The sequence below is a fragment of the Phyllobates terribilis genome, unplaced genomic scaffold, assembly GCF_046119375.1.
Source record: "Phyllobates terribilis strain yellow unplaced genomic scaffold, ASM4611937v1 Scaffold_3__8_contigs__length_932513732, whole genome shotgun sequence".
Classification (NCBI taxonomy): Eukaryota; Metazoa; Chordata; class Amphibia; order Anura; family Dendrobatidae; genus Phyllobates; species Phyllobates terribilis.
Window position 1 is genome coordinate 668282231 of NW_027362763.1, and position 20603 is coordinate 668302833.

Here is a 20603-nt window from a genome sequence, read left to right on the forward strand (position 1 = left end):
ATTTTTAGGACACACGTAAAGAGAACCTGTCAGCAGGAATATCCATGTTAAATTAAATGTATGGGCAGAATGGCGCTGTCATACTGATTTAATACATACATTTAGTGTAAAAAATCTGCAGCCTGGTTTTCATTAAATCGTGATAATTGTAGGTTTCCTCATCTATTTGAGCTTTGGGTAGGGCTTCCGGCTCAGAGGGCTCAGCCACGGCCCCTCCGCTGCCTCTGTTATAATTCATCATCTTCGTAAGTTAAATTTTGAACTGGCGCTGTCCTAGCTGTGGGCACTCTCTCGCAGATTCAGCTGGTGGCGGTCTTCATGAAAATGGTGCTGATACATGCGCAGATAGACCCCCGGCGGTCTTCAGGAAAATGACGCAGGGAGGCGCATTCATTGAACCAAGATCTCATTCTGCGCATGCGCCACCTCCGGTATGTATTAAATCAGAATGACAGCGCCATTCTGCCCATACCTTTAGTTTAACATGGATGTTTCTGCTGACAGGTTCTCTTTAAAACTGCAGGTATTGGGAAGTAATCAAAGTGTCTTGGGTAGTGCATTCCAGAGAATTGGTGCAGCTCGTGAGAAGTCCTGGAGTCAGGAGTGGGAGGTTCAGATTATTGAGGATGTTAGTCTTAGTTCATTAGTGGAACGGAGGGCATGGGCAGGGTGATAAGACAGGGATGAGGGAGGAGATTTAAGGCGGTGCAGAACCGTGGAGCGCTTTGTGGGAGAGAGTGATGAGATTATATTGGATTCTGTGGCAGATGGGTAACCAGTCCAATTGCATCGGTGCATTTCCGCAGGCTTAAAGTACACAACCGTGACCAGATCACATCAGACTGTTAGATTTTGTCTAATAATTATTTTCTTTTTGGGTCTTAGTATCATCAACAAATGTCAGGCACCACAACGGGTTATAATCCTGCACCAACTTTTGCTGTTATTTTCATGAAATTTTTGAAAGTGAATTTGTTTCTTCAAATATCATGTTTGAACAGTATGTTGGTGTTTGGTACTGCTATATTGAATAGGTTTATATCACCTGGCAGAGCACAAGCAAGGACCTAAAGGACTTCCAATCTCAGCTTAATTCTTGACTTCCTTCTATCAAGTTCTCTCTTGAGTCTGACAAAACATCCATTTCCTTGATGTATAGGTAAAGGTAATCAATGACCGCCTCACATTTGACCTTTACGTGAAGTCCACTTAGATAAAATAGTCTACTGAGATATGTCATTGGCTCATCCTTCAGGAAGGTCATCCTCGTGTGTTTAAGGAACCCCCATTGATGTCATATTGAAGGAAAAGAAATGTCCGTGATACACTAATCCATGCTGACATTGGCACCCCTTCCAGATCCATCCAGACTACAATTATGGGGAGTTAAAATCCTGGTACCTTCCCCTGCTTTTCATATGCTCAATGCAACAATGGCGGAAAAGGCCCCTTGTTGTCACATCTCCGCAATGGAAAAACATTTCAGATCCGGGTCACTTTACATGTGACTTCAATTAGGTGGTATATTTTATCAAGTGTCTTGGATATGTAGGAGGACCACAATGAGAATCAAAGATAGGATTTCAAAATATAAATCCATTGTAAGAAACGGTCAGCTAGAACTCCCCATACCGGCTAACTGTGGTGCCATGAAACAGAACTTCACCGACTCAAAACTCATGTTATCGATGAGATGAGCAGGAGCAGAATCTCTATCCCGAAACACCGAGAAATGCAGTGGTCCATAGGTTGGATACACTCCATCTGAGGGGGCTTAATAGAAAATACTCTCTCTTCATATGACTCCTGACAGGACATTAGGACCTCACGATTGGGCCAACAATATTCTGACTTTGTTGTATATTTTTACTTTGTATTATTCTTATTTTCCTCACCTCTTCATTGTCTTACAGGTTTTATACAACTTTTCCCTATTGAGATTGTATTATTCCCCGTCTGGGAGATGTCACGGAGATGTCCGGCACAAGGCACGGATAAAACGGGATGATATAGGGGGGAGGAAGGCCCTAACGATAGGGAGCGAGGGATGGGACACCTCCTGACTCCAACCTGTGTCTGTCCCTAAGCTCTCCTAACAACCTATGTGGGTCCTTCCCAACGCCACCGTCACGTGCCTAATCCCTGACTGTCACCTCAACATACCCTAGCTAGTTAACTAGCCGACAAGGACGCTAGCCTTATCACTACTGGTAATGTAACACAAGGTAAGATGACAAACAAGGGACTGGCAGCAAGAAAAAACAACTTAACTTATAAACAGCAGCAAAGCTCCGAATCTACAGCAAAAGCTCCAATAACGGCACTAGGGTACAGAACTCCTACAGAGTCTCCACACGTCCAGCTGGTCTGCATAGAAATGAACTCTATAACCGATGGTCAGCTGATGGATCATGTGGCTATTTAGAGGAAAGTGGGAGTGGTTCCAACCAACACCAGCTGACAGGCCTCAAAAACCGGCCAGCAAGAGACTAACATTTACCCTTGCTGGACCAAAGGAAAAAAAAACTACAATTTAAATTCCAGCATAACCAGAGCTGCCACAAATCCCCTAATGATTCATGACAGGGGACATGGCCTTTAGGCAAATCCTATTTTGGTGGGTGGATAAATGAGACCTTATGTATGCAGGCATATGTGTGTGAACCAGTGTTTTTACGGATTTATGTGTGTTAGTGCATTTATATATGTGGGTACATGTGTGTGTCTACTTGCAGATGTATTGTACTAACCTGCATAGTAAGGCATTCGGTACATTTACTACTGGTTCACAGGAAAGCTTCTCATTATTCGTTCATCGATGTCCCTTCTTCTCTCTTCTTCTATCATGTCTTTTACACCTCTGTAATCATGCTCTTCAATTCTACATTCTTTTTCCAATATGATTGTGATTAGTGGAAATAAATTGCAAATTTATAGCATCTCTCCGCGCCTCTTGGGGAGGAAGTTCCTTCCTCCTATCCGCTGTAGTTTTACAGGAGCTCAGTGGTTGGTTCCAAAGGAACTAGCACCTTCTAGAATCTACACTGTTTCTAAGGCTGTGCCGCCTTCCATATTGATGATTTGACATCTTCAGCTTCCTCTGCAAAAACTCGACTACCAGAGGAAACGCAAACTTAGACCTTCATTTGCTACTACCCGCCGGATGGCTGGTGCCGACAGCGCTGCTGCTACCTACGTACATTCTTCCTGGCAGATGAAGAGGCACATATATTTCTTTTACCCCATCCATTTCCAGTAGATATATGGGTTATTGAGTGCCGAGCCTCACTAATTTGCAACAGACTGACCTAGAATAGACTTGTGTGTGACTTTTAAATGTTAGCAGTTTGTCGCAGAAAATAATGCAATATTGGGTGCAGCCAATGAAAAAAATGCACAGGTGCAGATAATGAGTGTCATGAAAGAGCAGACTGAGTGAATTTCAGTAGCTCAGTGTCACAGTGACTCCTATCTCTCTGTATTCTGTGTACTATATTCTCTGATTGATCTCTGAGGTTCTCTCTCCTTTCCACGTTGCATGGCAGCATCATTTCCTGCTTGGACTTTTATAGTGGCTATGAGTCGTCAATGGCTTCTGTCTTGTAGTCCCTCATGACTGGCTTTATTATAGAGTGTGGGGTAACTGACATGCATTATGGACAAAACTGCTGGGCTGTGTCCAAGGTCTTGCGAAACCTTCTTTTCTGTTTTATTCTATCTGTGACACGGCGGCAGCCAATTTAGGAAAGTCGTCCAAATCAATTTGAGAATCATTGGTATTCAGAAACATCAAACGAGTGCAGAATCAATTTGCTCGTCTGTATTAGTTACTATGTAAATGTATCATCCGATAGCAGCATGTAAAGAGAGTGACATCAATTTTTGCATATTACAAGGATTACTTCTTCTAAACAGGCTGGGTACTTTCTACATGTCACTGAAAAAAAAGGCCAAGCTTTCTAATACATTGCTAAAATACCAGATCCATATAGCCCCAATCATACAGTATATAATGGTGCAAAATATGGTGACCATCAATTCACACGTCATTCATCCATGAGAGGGTCGTATACTCAAATTAAACTATTTTTTTATTGGGAAAACTGAGAGTTGGATTTTTTTTTTTACATTTCTATTTAAAGTACTCAAGCATTTTTTTCATTGCTAGTCCTATAATATGAACATACGATTCATTGATTGCATAGATTATATGCTACACTACTGCATGCCACGTCTTGTAAGTGGCACCTGATGGAACATGGTCCAAATTAGGCACTCTCCAATCAAAAGACTGCAAAAAAAAAACTTCAGGGGAAAAAAATGTCAAATATGCCTGAAAAACTCCTCAAAGAAATTTCCTGAAGTGGTTACCATTATAAAATGCGTTGGTTTTGACTGCCTCAAAAAAAAACTGTGTACACATACCCTTACACTATTGGGAAGAGGTTCTCCCCTGTGTGAGTTCTCTGATGTTTAACAATACTTGACCTGTGGGAAAAACATTTCCCACATACTGAACATGAGAATGGTTTCTCCCTTGTGTGAGTTCTCTGATGTTTAACAAGACCTGACCTCTGGGGAAAACATTTCCCACATACTGAACACGAGAATGGCTTTTCTCCTGTGTGAATTCTCTGATGTTTAACGAGACCTGACTTCTGGGTAAAACATTTCCCACATACTGAACATGAGAATGGCTTCTCCCCTGTATGAGTTCTCTGATGTTTAACGAGACCTGACTTGCTGGTAAAACATTTCCCACATACTGAACATGAGAACGGCTTTTCCCCTGTGTGAGTTCTCTGGTGTTTAACAAGACCTGATCTGTGGCCAAAACATTTGCCACATTCAAAACATGTAAATGGTTTCTCCCCTGTGTGAATTTGTCGATGTTCTATAAGAAATGATTTCTTACCAAAACATTTCCCACATTCCGAACATGAATATGGCTTCTCCCCTGTGTGAGTTTTTTTATGTTCCCTAAGAATTGATTTCTTGCCAAAATATTTCCCACATTCTGTACATGCAAATGGTTTCTCCCCTGTGTGAGTTCTTTGATGTTCCTCAAGAATTGACTTCATGATAAAACATTTCCCACATTCTGAACATGAATATGGCTTCTCCCCTGTGTGAGTTCTTAGATGTCCCGAAAGATTTGATTTCTGACTAAAATATTTTCCACATTCCGAACATGAAAATGGCTTCTCCCCCGTGTGAATTCGCTCATGTACAACAAGAGATGATTTAGAGCGGAAACATCTGCCACATTCCGAACATGAAAATGGCTTCTCCCCTGTGTGACATCTCTGATGTTTTTCAAGACCTGATTTGTAGCGGAAACAGCTCCCACACTCTGAACATGAAAATGGTCTTTCATATTTGGGAATTCTTTCTTGCATAGTAAGATCAGATTTTTTGTTAAATTGTTTCCCAGGTGGAATTGATTTATCCTGCGTATGTAAAGTTGTTTGTTTGGCTATCAGTGAATCATTAGATGAAGGCATCTTGTGATCAGCAGTACCAGTGGACAGATCTGTGTTGTAAAGTATTAGATACATATTAGGAGTTATGGAATTAGTTTGCGTGGTATTATCTTCTGTTTCATGATATGGAGAACTGAGATGATTTCCATCGGAGCCTCTCATCATATCTTCACCTGGAAAAAGAAACACTGGTTGGTCAACCATTATCAAATGCAATTCATACATGTAAATCTCCCCAAAAAACTCTCCAAAGTGATACATCACCCTATATCTTCTTCTTACGTCTACAACCCTACACCTGCTCTCCTCTCCGTTCTGCTAAGAATCTAAGACCAACATCCAGGGCCGGTTTTAGGCAAAGTGGGGCCCTAAGCAAAAGTTTAAAGTGGGGCCCCCCCAATGCTCACATATTGCCCCATCACACAGAAACATTTCGGTTGTATTTACATACGCTGAGTTCAGGCAGTTAAACGAGCGCAATCGACAGTATTGAAGTTGTTCAGTGCTTGTTTCCCCGGCCCCTTTACACCGGCTGAGGAAGAATGATGGGGACAGAACAATCACTACAAGATCAATCTGTCCCCATACAGTATCATGTCATCAGCAGCACATCTGCAGCTTACACCGGACGATGGGCTGCTAAGAACAATGATTTGTGTTCGGGTATAAACAATCCAATCACTCGATGAATAGGCAGCTTTGTGCTCGTTTAGTATAATGCACCCCATAGTCCTCCATATAATATAATGCGCCCTATAGTCCTCCATACATTATAATACACTCCTCATAGTCCTCCATACAGTATAATGCACCCCCCATAGGCCTCCATACAGTTTAATGCACCCCCATAGTCCTCCGTACATTATAATGCACCCCCATAGTCCTCCATACAGAATAATTGGCCCCACATAGTTCTCCATATAGTATAATGTGCCCTATAGTCCTCCATATAGTATAATGCGCCCTATAGTCCTCCATACATTATAATACACTCCTCATAGTCCTCCATACAGTATAATGCACCCCCATAGTCCTCCATACAGTTTAATGCACCCCCATAGTCCTCCATACAGTATAATTCACCTCCATAGTCCTCCATACAGAATAATGGGCCCCACATAGTCCTCCATATAGTATAATGCGCCCTATAGTCCTCCATACAGTATAATGCACCCCCATATTCCTCCATACAGTATAATGCACCCCCATAGTCCTCCATACAGTATAATGCACCCCCATAGTCCTCCATATAGTATAATGCACCCTCCATAGTCCTCCATACAAAATAATGGCCCCCCCATAGTCCTCCATACAGAATAATGGGCCCCACATAGTCCTCCATATAGTATAATGCTCCCTATAGTCTTCCATACAGTATAATGCACTACCCATAGTCCTCTATACAGTATAATGCAGCCCCCATATAATACATACAGTATAATACACAGCCTATAGTTCTTGATAGAGTATAGTGCCGCCCCCACAAAGTATGGTGTCGCCCCCACAGAGTATAGTACAGCCCCCACAGGGTATAATGCAGCCCCCATAGAGTATAATGTAGGCCCCATAGAGTATAATGCAGCCCCCCCCATATAGTATTATGTAGCCCCCATACAGTATAATGCAGCTCCATATAATAAAATGTAGCCCCCACATAGTATAATGCATTCCCATATAATATAATGTAGCCCCCATAAGGCAGCCTCCCCATCTATTATAATGCATGCATGTACAGGTGCTTCTCACAAAATTAGAATATCATTAAAAAGTTAATTTATTTCAGTTCTTCAATACAAAAAGTGAAACTCCTATATTATATAGAGTCATTACACACAGAGTGATCTATTTCAAGTATAGTATAGCCTCATATAGTATATTGCAGCCCCCCATACAGTATAATGCAGGCCCATATAATATAATGTAGCCCCCATATAGTATAATGCGACCACCCCCCCATACAGTATATGTAGCCCCCATATAGTATAATGCAGCCGCAGCCCCATACAGTATAATGCAAACCCATATAATATAATGTAGCCCCCATATAGTATAATGCAACCACCCCCCCATACAGTATAATGTAGCCCCCATATAGTATAATGTAGCCGCAGCCCCATACAGAATAATGCAAACCCATATAATATAATGTAGCCCCCATATAGTATAATGCAGCCACCCCCCATACAGTATAATGTAGCCCCCATATAATATAATGCAGCCGCAGCCCCATACAGTATAATGTAGCCCCCCTATAGTATAATCGAGCCGCAGGCCCATACAGTATAATGCAAACCCATATAATATAATGTAGCCCCCATATAGTATAATGCAGCCACCCCCCATACAGTATAATGTAGCCCCCATATAATATAATGCAGCCGCAGCCCCATACAGTATAATTTAGCCCCCCTATAGTATAATGCAGCCGCAGCCCCATACAGAATAATGCAAACCCATATAATATAATGTAGCCCCCATATAGTTTAATGCAGCCACCCCCCATACAGTATAATGTAGCCCCCATATAGTATAATGCAGCCGCAGCCCCATACAGTATAACGCAAAGCCATACAATATAATGTAGCCCCCATATAGTATAATGCAGTTACCCCCCATACAGTATAATGTAGCCCCCATAAAGTATAATGCAGCCGCAGCCCCATATAGTATAAATCAAACCCATATAATATAATGTAGCCCCCATATAGTATAATGCAGTTACCCCCCATACAGTATAATGTAGCCCCCATAAAGTATAATGCAGCCGCAGCCCCACACAGTATAACGCAAAGCCATACAATATAATGTAGCCCCCATATAGTATAATGCAGTTACCCCCCATACAGTATAATGTAGCCCCCATATAGTATAATGCAGCCGCAGCCCCATATAGTATAACGCAAAGCCATACAATATAATGTAGCCCCCATATAGTATAATGCAGCCGCAGCCCCATATAGTATAAATCAAACCCATATAATATAATGTAGCCCCCATATAGTATAATGCAGGCCCATATGCCCCCATCTAGTATAATGTAGGCCCACAGTCCTGCAGTATTATGGCCGCCATTTACTCACTGATGTAAATACATACATTCTTACCTCTCCTCGCTCCTCCGGTCTCTGCAGAGCGTCTCAGCAGCTCCGCTGCCCGGCGCGGCGTGATGAAGTGACATCATCGTGCCGCTGCGTCAGAGGCAGAGAGGGAATGATGGGAGAGGGAGCGTCACATGACACGCTCTCTTCCATCAATGCTTTCAACTGTACCGGCATCTATGATGCTGATACAGTTGAATACACGATGCAGGGGAGGGGCGCGGCGCTGGCATTGGCCCCCGCTGACTCATGGGCCCCGTAGCTGCCGCGTGGTGTTCCGCTATTAGCCCTGGGAGAGCGGGGGCCCTATGTACATGCCTAGTCTGCCTACCCCTAACGCTGGCCCTGCCAACATCTTCCATAATCCTTTTTTATATGCAAATTGTCTCCTCGGAGAGGAAGAGGACTTGAACTCCAGCGCCACCTATTGGAAGTAACAATCCTACAATTCAATATGGACCCTTTAATGAGCCTCGCAATATGACTTATGATAAAAGCCAAACCAGAATCCCAATTTGCAGACACAGTGTTTCGGGGTATTGCCCTTCATCAGGACAAAGTATGAGATCTGATTTGGCTAGGTGGGATCTAAGGGGTTAGGTTTCTGCTTGTGGAGAGTGACAAGCCAGGTCTGGAATGCCAGTATGAAGAGACTTAAACGCCTTGCATGCTCCTCTGGGAAATCTTATGCACGCACTTGTTTTTTTTTCACCCATAGAAAGCAATGAGAAAGTGCAAAAAAATGCTGCAAAAAAAGAAACAAAGCAACAGGTTTTGCTATGTTTTTTTGCTACATTTTTATTGAATAAAACTTCAATTTAATTCCACTCTATTCACTCATCTCTAATTATGACTCCTCTCCTGGCACAGAAAGGAAGAATGTAAAAGAAGAGTCATTTATAGAAATCTTGGAGCAAATCATCCAAAACCCCAAGGCCACATATTTGTGGAGAGAGGATCCTAGAGAACTGAATATGAGTAGGCATGAAGAGGACTGTTTCCGACCAGAATGGGGAGAGCTTGGGACAGGACTTGGGACAGGACTTGGGACAGGCATGTGTAAATGTCTCTTGATCTACTCCACATCAAAAGTAAAGGTCCAAACCATTTTCTGAAGCTGAACTTTAGTGGGGTTGTCGTAGACTCTAGATAAGAATTCTATATTGTATAAGAAGATCTTTTGAGCTGCCCACCGAAAAGAAAAGGGAGTCACCAACTTCTCCCCAATGACCATTCTCAAGTTCCGGTATGTTCCCCCTCCACTTAACCAGGGCACTATCAAAGAGTTTAAAAGTAGATGTACAGTGGTTTGCAAAAGTATTCACCCCCTCGACATTTTTCGTGTCTTGCTACCTCACAACCTGAAATTTCACAGGTTTTTGTTTGAGGGTTTACATCAGTCCATGTAAAGAATATGTCTACAACTGTGAACATTTGGTTTTCTGTTTAATGCGAAGCAAACAACAAATAGGACAAAATAACTGAAAACTTCAATGTGCATAACTATTCATTCCCCCTAAAGTCAGTACTTTGTAGAGCCTCTTTTTGCGGCGATTACAGATGCAAGTTGCTTTGGCTAAGTCTCTATGAGCTTTCAACATCTTGCACTGGGATTGTTGCACATTCCTCAAAGCAAAATTGATCCAGCTCCTTCAGGTTAGATGGTTTCCTCTGGTGAACAGCAATCTTCACGTCTGCCAAAGATTCTCCATTGGATTAAGGTCTGGATTTTGACTAGGGCACTCCAAAACATTTACACCTTTTCCCTTACACCATTCGAGTGTTGCCTTAGCAGTATGATTTAGGTCATTGTCTTGTTGGAAGATGAACCTCCATCCCAGTATCAAATCACTGACAGACTGAAACAGGTTTTGCTCAAGAATATCCCTGTATTTAGCACCATCCATCTTCCCCTCATTTCTGACCATTTTCCCTGTCCCTGCTGCCTAAAAACATCCCCAGAGTTTATGCGGCCACCACCATGTTGTCACTGTGGGGATGGTGTTCTTGGGGTGATGAGCAGTGTTGGTTTTGCGCCAGACATAGCGTTTACCTTGGTGGCCAAAAAAGTTCAATTTTGGTCTCATATGACCACAGTACCTTCCTCCAAACATTTGGGGAATTTCCCACGTCTTTTGGCAAACTCAAAACGAGCCTTACAATTTTTGTCTGTAAGTAAAGGCTTTTTTCTGCCCACTCTTCCATAAAGGCCACCTCTTTGGACTGTATGGCTCATTGTGGTCGTATTGACAAATGCTCCAGTCTCTGCTTGGGAACTCTGCAGCTCCTTCAGGGTTACTTTTGGTCTCTGTGCTGTCTCTCTGCTTAATGCCCTCCTTGCCCGGGCTGAGAGTTTTGGTGGCGCCCTCTTTTGGCAGGTTTGTTGTGGTATCATGTTCTTTCCATTTAATGATAATGGATTTGATGGTGCTCCGTGGGATCATCAGAGATTGGGATATATTTTTTATAACCCAATCCTGACTTGTACTTCTCAAGAACTTTGTCCCTGAGTTGTTTGGAGATCTCCTTGGTCTTCATGGTGTTGTTTGGAGATCTCCTTGGTCTTCATGGTGTTGTTTAGAGATCTCCTTGGTCTTCATGGTGTTGTTTAGAGATCTCCTTGGTCTTCATGGTGTTGTTTGGAGATCTCCTTGGTCTTCATGGTGTTGTTTGGAGATCTCCTTGGTCTTCATGGTGTTGTTTAGAGATCTTGGTCTTCATGGTGTTGTTTAGAGATCTCCTTGGTCTTCATGATGTTGTTTGGAGATCTCCTTGGTCTTCATGGTGTTGTTTAGAGATCTCCTTGGTCTTCATGGTGTTGTTTAGAGATCTCCTTGGTCTTCATTGTGTTGTTTGGAGATCTCCTTGGTCTTCATGGTGTTGTTTGGAGATCTCCTTGGTCTTCATGGTGTTGTTTAGAGATCTCTTTGGTCTTCATGGTGTTTTTTGGAGATCTCCTTGGTCTTCATGGTGTTGTTTGGAGATCTCCTTGGTCTTCATGGTGTTGTAAAGTGTATATACTGACAGACATGTGACACTTTGATTGCACACAGGTGGACTTCCTGTCACTAAGCATATGACTTATGAAGGGATTTTTTTGCACCAGAAAGGTGCAAGAAGGGTGAATACATATGCACATGCAAATTTTTAGTTATTTGATCCCACAAATTTAATATATGCCTATAATTTTCTCACTTCACCAACTTAGATTATTTAATGATGATGCATCACACACAAATCGGATTACAAAAATATTTACATACAGGTTGTAATGTAACAAAATAGGTAAAAAGCCAATGGGGGTGAATACTTTCGTAAGCCACTGTAGATAACAAATTATATATACACACCTTAAAGTTTTAGCCAGGTCTGTTAACCTCAACAACGATTCTAACTTAGTGCAACCTAATTGTATTTGATTGGAGCCAAATTGTGTGGTAATGACGTGCCTGAGTTGAAGACATTGAAAAAATGCCGGGTCAGGCAAGTCACAACGAGATTTCAGAGAATCAAAGGTGGGAAAGTGGGTGAGTTAATGAATAGTTGGCCCAGGTAATGAAGGCCAACCATTGCCCCGAGTACACTTGTAAAGCGATGTAGCAGGTGAAGCAGATGGCTGTTGTGCGACATGGGAGTATAAGGGGAGATATCAATGATGTCAGAGTAAATAATGGTTCTGGCCACCACCCATGTCTGAGCCACCGTTTTGAGGGGCAAAAGTTTAGAGACACGCATTTTTACATCCATACATCAAGTTAGATAAACTTTTGTAGGAGCAAAGGACGGCCCTATATAAAGTTGGGGCTGTGTCACATATGTCTAAGTCTAGCCACTAGTTTGCATACATTATTTGTGCTGCCATAATTATACATATGAGGAGCCGCTAGAACTTCGGACTCCTTAGGGCCTGCAAGGTCATCATTTTGAATCTAGGCAATCTGCCCTGCCAGTAGAATGTGTGCAAAATGTTATCAAGGCAATGGAAAAACTCCATCGAGAGAAAAATGGGGCAAGCATGAAATAAATAAAGAAATTTGGGAAGACATAATTTGAAAGAGAATTTGTCAGTAGGATCAACAATAATCAACAATATTTTTCCCACAATTTTAGTAAATTACGTGTTTTTACCATGACTGCTGCGAAAAAAACGCAATGTAGCTACAACCTCTGAATGCAGACTTAGACAGGTCAATAATTGGCAAATCTAATGAGAGCTTGCTCCAGGTAATTGGCCCATTTGGCTAAACAACATTATGGGCAGCACATTGTCCTGTGCGTATTAATGACTATTCTGCTCCTATGACTTTTTTTGGCAGCTAAACAAGCAAGAAAAACTTGTTTAGTCAATCAGTAGTCTTTAAATGTCCTGAATTGGTCTTCATAAGGCCCAGCGTGCAGTGGAAGCAGATCTATGGTTTGACCAGCAAGGAGAGCCACATGGGTGTCCCTGAAGTAAGAGGAGACCAAGGCAACGGATAGCGTGATCCAGAGTAGAGATGAAGAAAAGTGAGAGAAGCTGTGAGTGATTTTCTGGAAAAGGATCCGGGGCAGGAGGTCTAGTGGGATGGTCCCAAGTTCACAGCAGAAAAGGTAACAGGACGAATGAGAGCAGGGAACACGAGATGAAGACAGTGCCCCGGGCGGTAATTCCAAGGTGTCGGCAAAGAGAGAATCTAAGTAACGGCCATAGAGGCACAAGTAGCATATCTCAAGAGAAAAGGATGCGGAATGCGGGTTCAGAATTAGGATTCTGGCTTATTGAACTGTAGTGTCATTATTGGGGACAGGGGAAGCTCCCAAAGCACTGTGCTGGGTTGTGGTGAAGGCAGAGGAACTGACTGAGGCATAATCGTGTGAATTTAGGAAGTAAAGAAAGAAGGTGTATAAAAATGTTCCATGTGTTAAGAGAATTGTCCATGAAGATTTGCATCCACTATCCACTGTACATCCTCCTCCCTACATTGTGGTTCAGTAAAAAACAGTTTGTTTTTAAATGGTGGTCTCCCTCATTGAACTCTATGACATCTGGTCCTGGTCATCCTAAGTTAACGGTACCATACGACCTGCAAGGGCAAAGCACCTCCGTAGTTAAAGTCCACACACCCAGCCAGAACCTCCATTTTCATGTAGAGTGCCGGGGTGTGAAACACGAGTATCTTGCCCAAGGTTGCCGCCCTGAGCTGCGTTAAAGGTAGATATCAGACTCATCTCTCAATTTTGTACTTTTCAGTGATAAGGATTAATTACGAGAGTACGAGAAATATTGAGCAATATGTTTTATATTGAGGGAAGGTTTTTATATTTTCAATGTTTAAGTAGATACAGTATGATCATTAAATTAGAAACAAGATGACTTAGTTCTTATATCATGTGTTAAATAAGAGGGATTTAAACAACAGGAAGAATTGCAGAGGTAATGCCCTGAGAAGAAGCCAAGATAGCGAAACTCTGAGTTGGGAGGGCATGAATTTATTTAATGCAATTTTTCAGGCAATTTTTGTGAGAATAAATAGGTTTTTTTTTTCAGAAGAAGTGTTGCTGTAGTGGTTCACTATTGAAGCACCAGTCCTCATTTATTTATGGGAAGAAGGGCTTATTCCAAGCACACTGGGATTATCAATGTGGTGTGGAAAGTCTAGACTGCTTTACCTATAGAGAGAACTGCAGTCAGTCCCATTGGTTTGAACTGAAAGGTAGTTTCCCTTCCGTGCTGAAGAATGTGAAGGTGCTGCAAACACTTTATTCTCAGGATATGTGAGGGTCTCAGAGTTTAGACCCCCACCAATAATAAAGTAATGACGTATCCAAGCACCTTCAGTCTCCAAAATCACAGTACGAGAAGAGTTCAATTACCCCTTCTAGAGATATGACATGTTCACTAAGGAGTCCACATACTTGTTGACTAATTAGACTTAAGGTATCATGTAACCTTCATTTCAGCATTTACACTTTTGTGATTGTATTTGTGTCCGTGTTGTATCACATAAGTGTCAGGGAATATGATGGACAAATATTGCACTAAATTAATAATAATTATGAATTAAGAGTAAGACATTTTTCCAGAATATCCTATCAGCGATTCCATTACTAATACACATGTGGTCAAAATTGTTGGCACCCCTCGTTTAATGAAATAAAACCCCACAATGGTCACAGAAATAACTTGAATCTGACAAAAGTAATAATAAATTAAAAATCTATGAAAATGAACAAATGAAGGTCAGACATTGCTTTTCTGCTTCCACAGAATTGAAAAAAAAATTAAACTCATGAAATCGGCCTGGACAGAAATGATGGTTCTTCTTAACGTAGTATTTTGTTGAACGATTCCTGTAACTGTCAATGAGACTTCTGTACCTCTCGACAGGTATTTTGGCCGATTCCTCATGAGCAAACTGCTCCAGTTGTCTCATGTGTGAAGGTTGCCTTTTCCAGACTGTTTCAGCTCTTTCCAAAGATGCTCAATAGGATTTAGGTCAGGGCTCATAGAAGCCACTTCAGAATAGTCCAATGTTTTCCTCCTAGCCAGTCTTGGGTGTTTTTAGCTGTGTGTTTTGGGTCATTATCCTGTTGCAAGACCCATGACCTGCGACTGAGACCAAGCTTTCTGACACTGGGCAGCACATTTCTCTCTAGAATCCCTTGATAGTCTTGAGATTTCATTGTACCCTGCTCAGATTCAAGACACCCTGTGCCAGATGCAGCAAAGCAGCCCCAGAACATAACAGAGCCTCCGCCATGTTTCACAGTAGGGACAGTGTTCTTTTCTTGATATGCTTCATTTTTCCATCTGTGAACATAGAGCTGATGTGACTTGCCAAAAACTTACATTTTTGTCTCATCTGTCTATAGGACATTCTCCCAGAAGCTTTGTGACTTGTCAACATGTAGTTTGGCAAATTCCTGTCTGGCTTTTTATGATTTTTTTTCAACAATGGTGTTCTCCTTGGTCGTCTCCCATGAAGTCCACTTTGCATCAAACAACGACGGATGGTGCGATCTGACACTGATGTTCCTTGAGCTTGAAGTTCACCTTTAATCTCTTTAGAAGTTATCCTGGGCTCTTTTGTTACCATTCGTATTATCCGTCTCTTTGATTTGTCATCAATTTTCCTCCTGCGGCCACGTCCAGGGAGGTTGGCTACAGTCCCGTGGATCTTAAATTTCTGAATAATATGTGCAACTGTAGTCACAGGAACATCAAGCTGCTTGGAGATGGTCTTATAACCTTTACCTTTAACATGCTTGTCTATAATTTTCTTTCTAATCTCCTGAGACAACTCTTTCCTTTGCTTCCTCTGGTCCATGTTGAGTGTGGTACACACCATGTCACCAAACAGCACAGTGAGTATCTGTAGCCCTATATACAGGCCCACTGACTTGATTACAAGATTGTAGACACCTGTGATGCTAATTAGTGGACACAACTTGATTTAACATGTCCCTTTTGTCACATTATTTTCAGGGGTACAATCATTTCTGTCCAGGCCGATTTCAGGAGTTTAATTTTTTTTTAAATGCTGTGGAAGCAGAAAAGCAATGTCTGACCTTCAATTGTTCATTTTCATAGATTTTTAATTTATTATTACTTTTGTCAGATTCAAGTTATTTCTGTGATTATTGTGGGTTTTTATTTCATTAAACGAGGGGTGCCAACAATTTTAACCACTTGTGTATATACATACAATAAAGACATGTACAGTAAAAAAGATTTATGAGGGGCTCTTACCAGTCACTGACACTGAGGTGGGTTTTACAAGTCCACACTTTGTTCCACAAGAACTTTCCTACAATATTCCCAAATTATAGACATGAGAAAACAAAAGAAAAAAGAAAGAAGCATAGTGTAGTTTAAGTAAGTTACACATTATATCTCTGCATTACATGATCTCTGTCCAGTATGAAGTGGACGCTGCGATCAGTAACGCCATTTCTTACACTATTCAGCACTATCACTGCTTTTACAGTAAAGAAGCCTTTTATTATCACTGAGGAAGATTAAACCTTCTTTCCTGCAGTCAGAGAGCAGCACTCGTTCTTATCCTTTGTGGTGAACTTAAAGTGAAAAGTATTATCTGGAAATTTCTACATGGCGGCCGGAGGAGGTTAGAGGAAGCCTCATTACATCAATCTACAGAGGATTTACAGAAATCTCATCTCATCTACCTGATGATCCCGGGGGACATTTTCCTCCTTTTCTGGCCGATCCTGGGAATATACAGGACTGGGACATCTCTCCGGGGGATTTCTCGGACTGGATCCATCTATAGGAAATAACCGCAGTGTCTGAATACATTGTCTATATGTGATGAGCAGATGATGGGGAATCTAGACGACTCTCAGACCTGTTCTCTCCTCTACAACCCAGGAAGGTCTCCTCTTACCCAGAGATGTGATGGACGGGTGATTCTCCACCATGACGTCCTTGTACAGATCCTTGTGTCCTTCTAGATACTCCCACTCCTCCATGGAGAAATAGACGGTGACGTCCTGACACCTTATAGGAACCTGACACACACAATGACCCGTCATTAGCAGACCCCTCCCCCGGCGTTATTGTATAATGTCCCAGCATTCCCGGCAGCGCTCACCTCTCCGCTCAGCAGCTCAGTGATCCTGGTGGTCAGTTCTAGGATCTTCTGCTCATGTATCAGTGAATGAGGTGGAGGCTCGGTGATGTCACTGGGGGTCCTGCTCCGCCCTCCTGACACACGGGGGGTCACACACTCCCCAGACGACGTCTTCACTACTGTGTGATCCTGTGTATGGGGAGACGCCGATCACTACACAGAGGCCGAGAATCCTTCACCTTTCCCGTCATTTCCGGCTTTATTACTAGAGATCAGAGTGATGTGATGTGAAGCTCTCACCTCTCCAGTGATCCAGTAGATTATCTCCAGGGTGAGGTCTAATATCCGAGCCGCCATGTGGTCTCTGTCCTGCTCCATCCTCGGGGGGTCACTGATGGAAAGGACCATCGTCTATTAAAGGGAAAGAGTCCTGTAAACAAAAAACCTGAGGAAACAATGAAGACTGAGCGTATTCTCATATTTGGAAGAACATAGATGATGTACAGAGTCTCAGGATTGGGAATTATACAGGACTGAGAGAAGTCGCACGTACCCTGACCGGTCACTGATCAGATGTGACCTCTTAGGACCTGTGGTGATGTCACGGTCATGTGATCAGTTATATAAATGTTAGAGGATACAGAATACATTAATATAGTCACATGCGAGCAAGTGTTGTACAGTGTAAGACCTCCACAGCTGTACTCCTCCCCCTCATGTGACTGATCACATGATCATGACATCACCACAGGTCCTGCAGTTGCCGGGATACAACATGTCTCGAGAAGTCAGTGCAGCCTCCTCCCCCATAGAGTTGTGTCTTGCAGGACCTCCCTTCTCCACCAGTGTGCACCGTCCTATCACCATGGTGTCCAGAATGTAGAGTTATAAAGCGTACAATGCGACTTTCCTCTGGCAGCAATGCCCGGAGCCTTGTAAGGGGGAAGCCTAGATGTGAGCGGACCCCATATAGACTGTGCGTCCTATGGCTGTTCTGAGTCATAGTGAGGGGTCTGCCCTATACCTGTCCCTTTATGCGATGATGTGTTTTGTGTCCTACCTAGTGATGATCGAGCACGAAAATGCTCAGTACTCGAATCTAGCAGGTCGGATGCTCGGACGGGGTCTACTCGAGTAACGAGTATTATGGAAGTCAATGGGAAACTCGAGCATTTTTCCGGAAGACCCTAACAGGAGAGCTGGGGGGACAGGAGAAAAAAAAAAAATCGCTGAAATGGATAGAAACAGCGCTCCAATGTAATTGGAACAACATGGGGGAGACGCCTGGACGCATCTCTGACTTCCAGCTCGCTGCTGGGAACAATGTTGTCACAGTATTACGCCACTTTTACGGACTAATAATAATAATCTTTTTATTTATATAGCGCCAACATATTCCACAGCGCTTTACAATTCAGACAATTTACAGACATTATGGGCACTGTCCCCATTGGGGCTCACAATCTACATCCCCTATCAGTATGTTTTTGGAGTGACAATAAAACTTACAAAACCGAAGATAAAACAGATTTTACTGGAAAAAAAATGTTAGGAAACATTCTTTCTTGTTTAATGACTTGTATATAATATAAGGCAAAATAAGAGGGAAAACAAAGCCTCCTCCACCCCTTAATAGCCGGGCCATCTCTCTCTATTTCCCTGTCGCCTATGACTACAGTAGATGACATAGTAGAGCAAGAAATAAAACTACACCCACCAGTAGTCACCGGTAAATGTTAATTTTAACATTTTACTACCTTATCTGGGCGTGTGGTGTGTGTGCAATGGTCAGAAACATCCCGTTTAATTCATGTAGGAGGGACTCTGAAACTCGAAAAGCTTTTGCAGACAATGCAAGAACTACCAAAAATTAGAAGCAATAGGGACTCCGATACACCCTTTATTAGACATAAAGGAGGGCCTCATACACATTGTTAAAATTGATAGGTCGTGGGACTTTTAGACTCATAAAGCCTATGCACTAAGTGCAAGGGATGCCAAAAATTAGAAGGAGGGACTGCAATACCCCCTGGGAGACAAAAATTTTGAATGAGTGCCGGATGGTGACTTTCTAAAAATTTGGAGAGAATGACGAATATGACCTTCTAAAAATTGGGAGACAGTGACACATAATGATCCTCTAAAAAGGGCCGCCCGATGACCCTTAAAGATTTTGAATGAGGGCCGCCTGATGACCCTATAAAGATTTTGAGTGCGGGCCCCTGTTGACTCTAAAGATTTTGAGTGAGAGCCGCCTGTTGACCCTATAAAAATTTTGAGTGAGGGCAGCCTGTTGACCCTATAAAGATTTTGAGTGAGGGCAGTCTGTTGACTCTATAAAGATTTTGAGTGAGGGCTATCTGATGACCCTCCAAAGATTTTGAGTGAGAGCTGCCTGTTGACCCTATAAAGATTTTGAGTGAGGGCTGTCTGATGACCCTCCAAAGATTTTGAGTGAGGGCAGCCTGTTGACCCTATAAAGAGTTTGAGTGAGGGCAGCCTGTTGACCCTATAAAGAGTTTGAGTGAGGGCAGCCTGTTGACCCTATAAAGATTTTGAGTGAGGGCAGCTTGTTGACTCTATAAAGATTTTTAATGAGGGCCACCTGATGACCCTGTTGATATGGTGGAGGAGGAGGAGGACAAGAAAAAGAAGAAACCATGACTCGTATACATTTTTTTTGGTGGGAAGGTGTGCATGAGAATACACCAGAAAAAAAAGGTAGATTTGAATTGGCTTTATGTTCCGCTGCTATCATTCGGTGGTGTCGAGAAGTCTGGCCCAATCCAGCCCTTGTTCATTTTTATAAGAGTCAGCCTGTCAGCATTTTCAGTTGACAGGCGGATGCACCTATCGGTTATTATGCCCCCTAAACACATAAATTCTATATTTTTATTGAAGTGATTACACAAGAATATCAGTTTATTGATGATATGAAACATTTTTCTACATTGCAATATGTCTAACATGAGCTTTATTAAAAGTCTGTTAAAATACAACCTTTACTGGGTATTCTTTACAAAATGAACGAGCACAACAAAAAACAATAAACAACATAAACCTATACAAAAATATATATAAGAAAAACAATATAAACCTATACAAAAATATATAAAAGAAGAGTATTATACAGTATGTGGTTCCCTTAATCACAAAGGTGTCAATTGGATATTGTATCAAAATAATGGCGTTTTAACCCCTTTAAAGCCCATGACATATTAATATGCGTCTGTGCCCTGGGCTTTAAGAGCCTGACACGTATAAGTACGTCATGGCGATCGCATGCGCACACAGGCTGTGCGGGCGCGATCGCCGCCAGGTGTCAGCTGATTGTCACAGCTGACACCCGGTGTTATGTGCAGGGAGCAGTCCCGCACTACTCCCGGCACATTAACCCCCGCAATGCTGCGATCGAAGTCGATCGCAGCATTGCGGTGGCAAGGGGAGGTGAT

The 20603-nt window shown here is 42.3% G+C and overlaps 1 protein-coding gene across 2 annotated transcripts; it reads right to left on the reverse strand.

Moving 5' to 3' along the window:
• Positions 1–4135: 4135 nt before the first annotated feature.
• Positions 4136–17892, reverse strand: LOC141257312 (uncharacterized). 2 transcript variants are annotated; one of them, XM_073671744.1, is made up of 7 exons: positions 17705–17892; positions 17452–17562; positions 17173–17340; positions 16966–17089; positions 16748–16845; positions 16311–16368; positions 4136–5656 (listed from the first exon to the last, which is right to left on the reverse strand). In XM_073671744.1, exons 2-7 carry the CDS (start codon positions 17557–17559, stop codon positions 4428–4430), a joined length of 1785 nt encoding a protein of 594 aa, XP_073527845.1. In that variant the 5' UTR covers positions 17560–17562; positions 17705–17892; the 3' UTR covers positions 4136–4427. The 2 variants fall into 2 exon arrangements, with proteins under 2 accessions (XP_073527845.1, XP_073527844.1); XM_073671743.1 differs by having other exon boundaries at positions 17452–17596.
• Positions 17893–20603: the final 2711 nt, after the last annotated feature.

Coding starts and splice junctions, on each gene's coding strand:
- LOC141257312 (XM_073671744.1), bottom strand. CDS start 17,559: ATGGTCCTTTCCATCAGTGACCCCCCGAGGATGGAGCAGGACAGAGAC. Junction 17,341..17,451: donor TCTACTGGATCACTGGAGAG/GTGAGAGCTTCA, acceptor CCCCATACACAG/GATCACACAGTAGTGAAGAC. Junction 17,090..17,172: donor CTGAGCTGCTGAGCGGAGAG/GTGAGCGCTGCC, acceptor TGTGTGTGTCAG/GTTCCTATAAGGTGTCAGGA.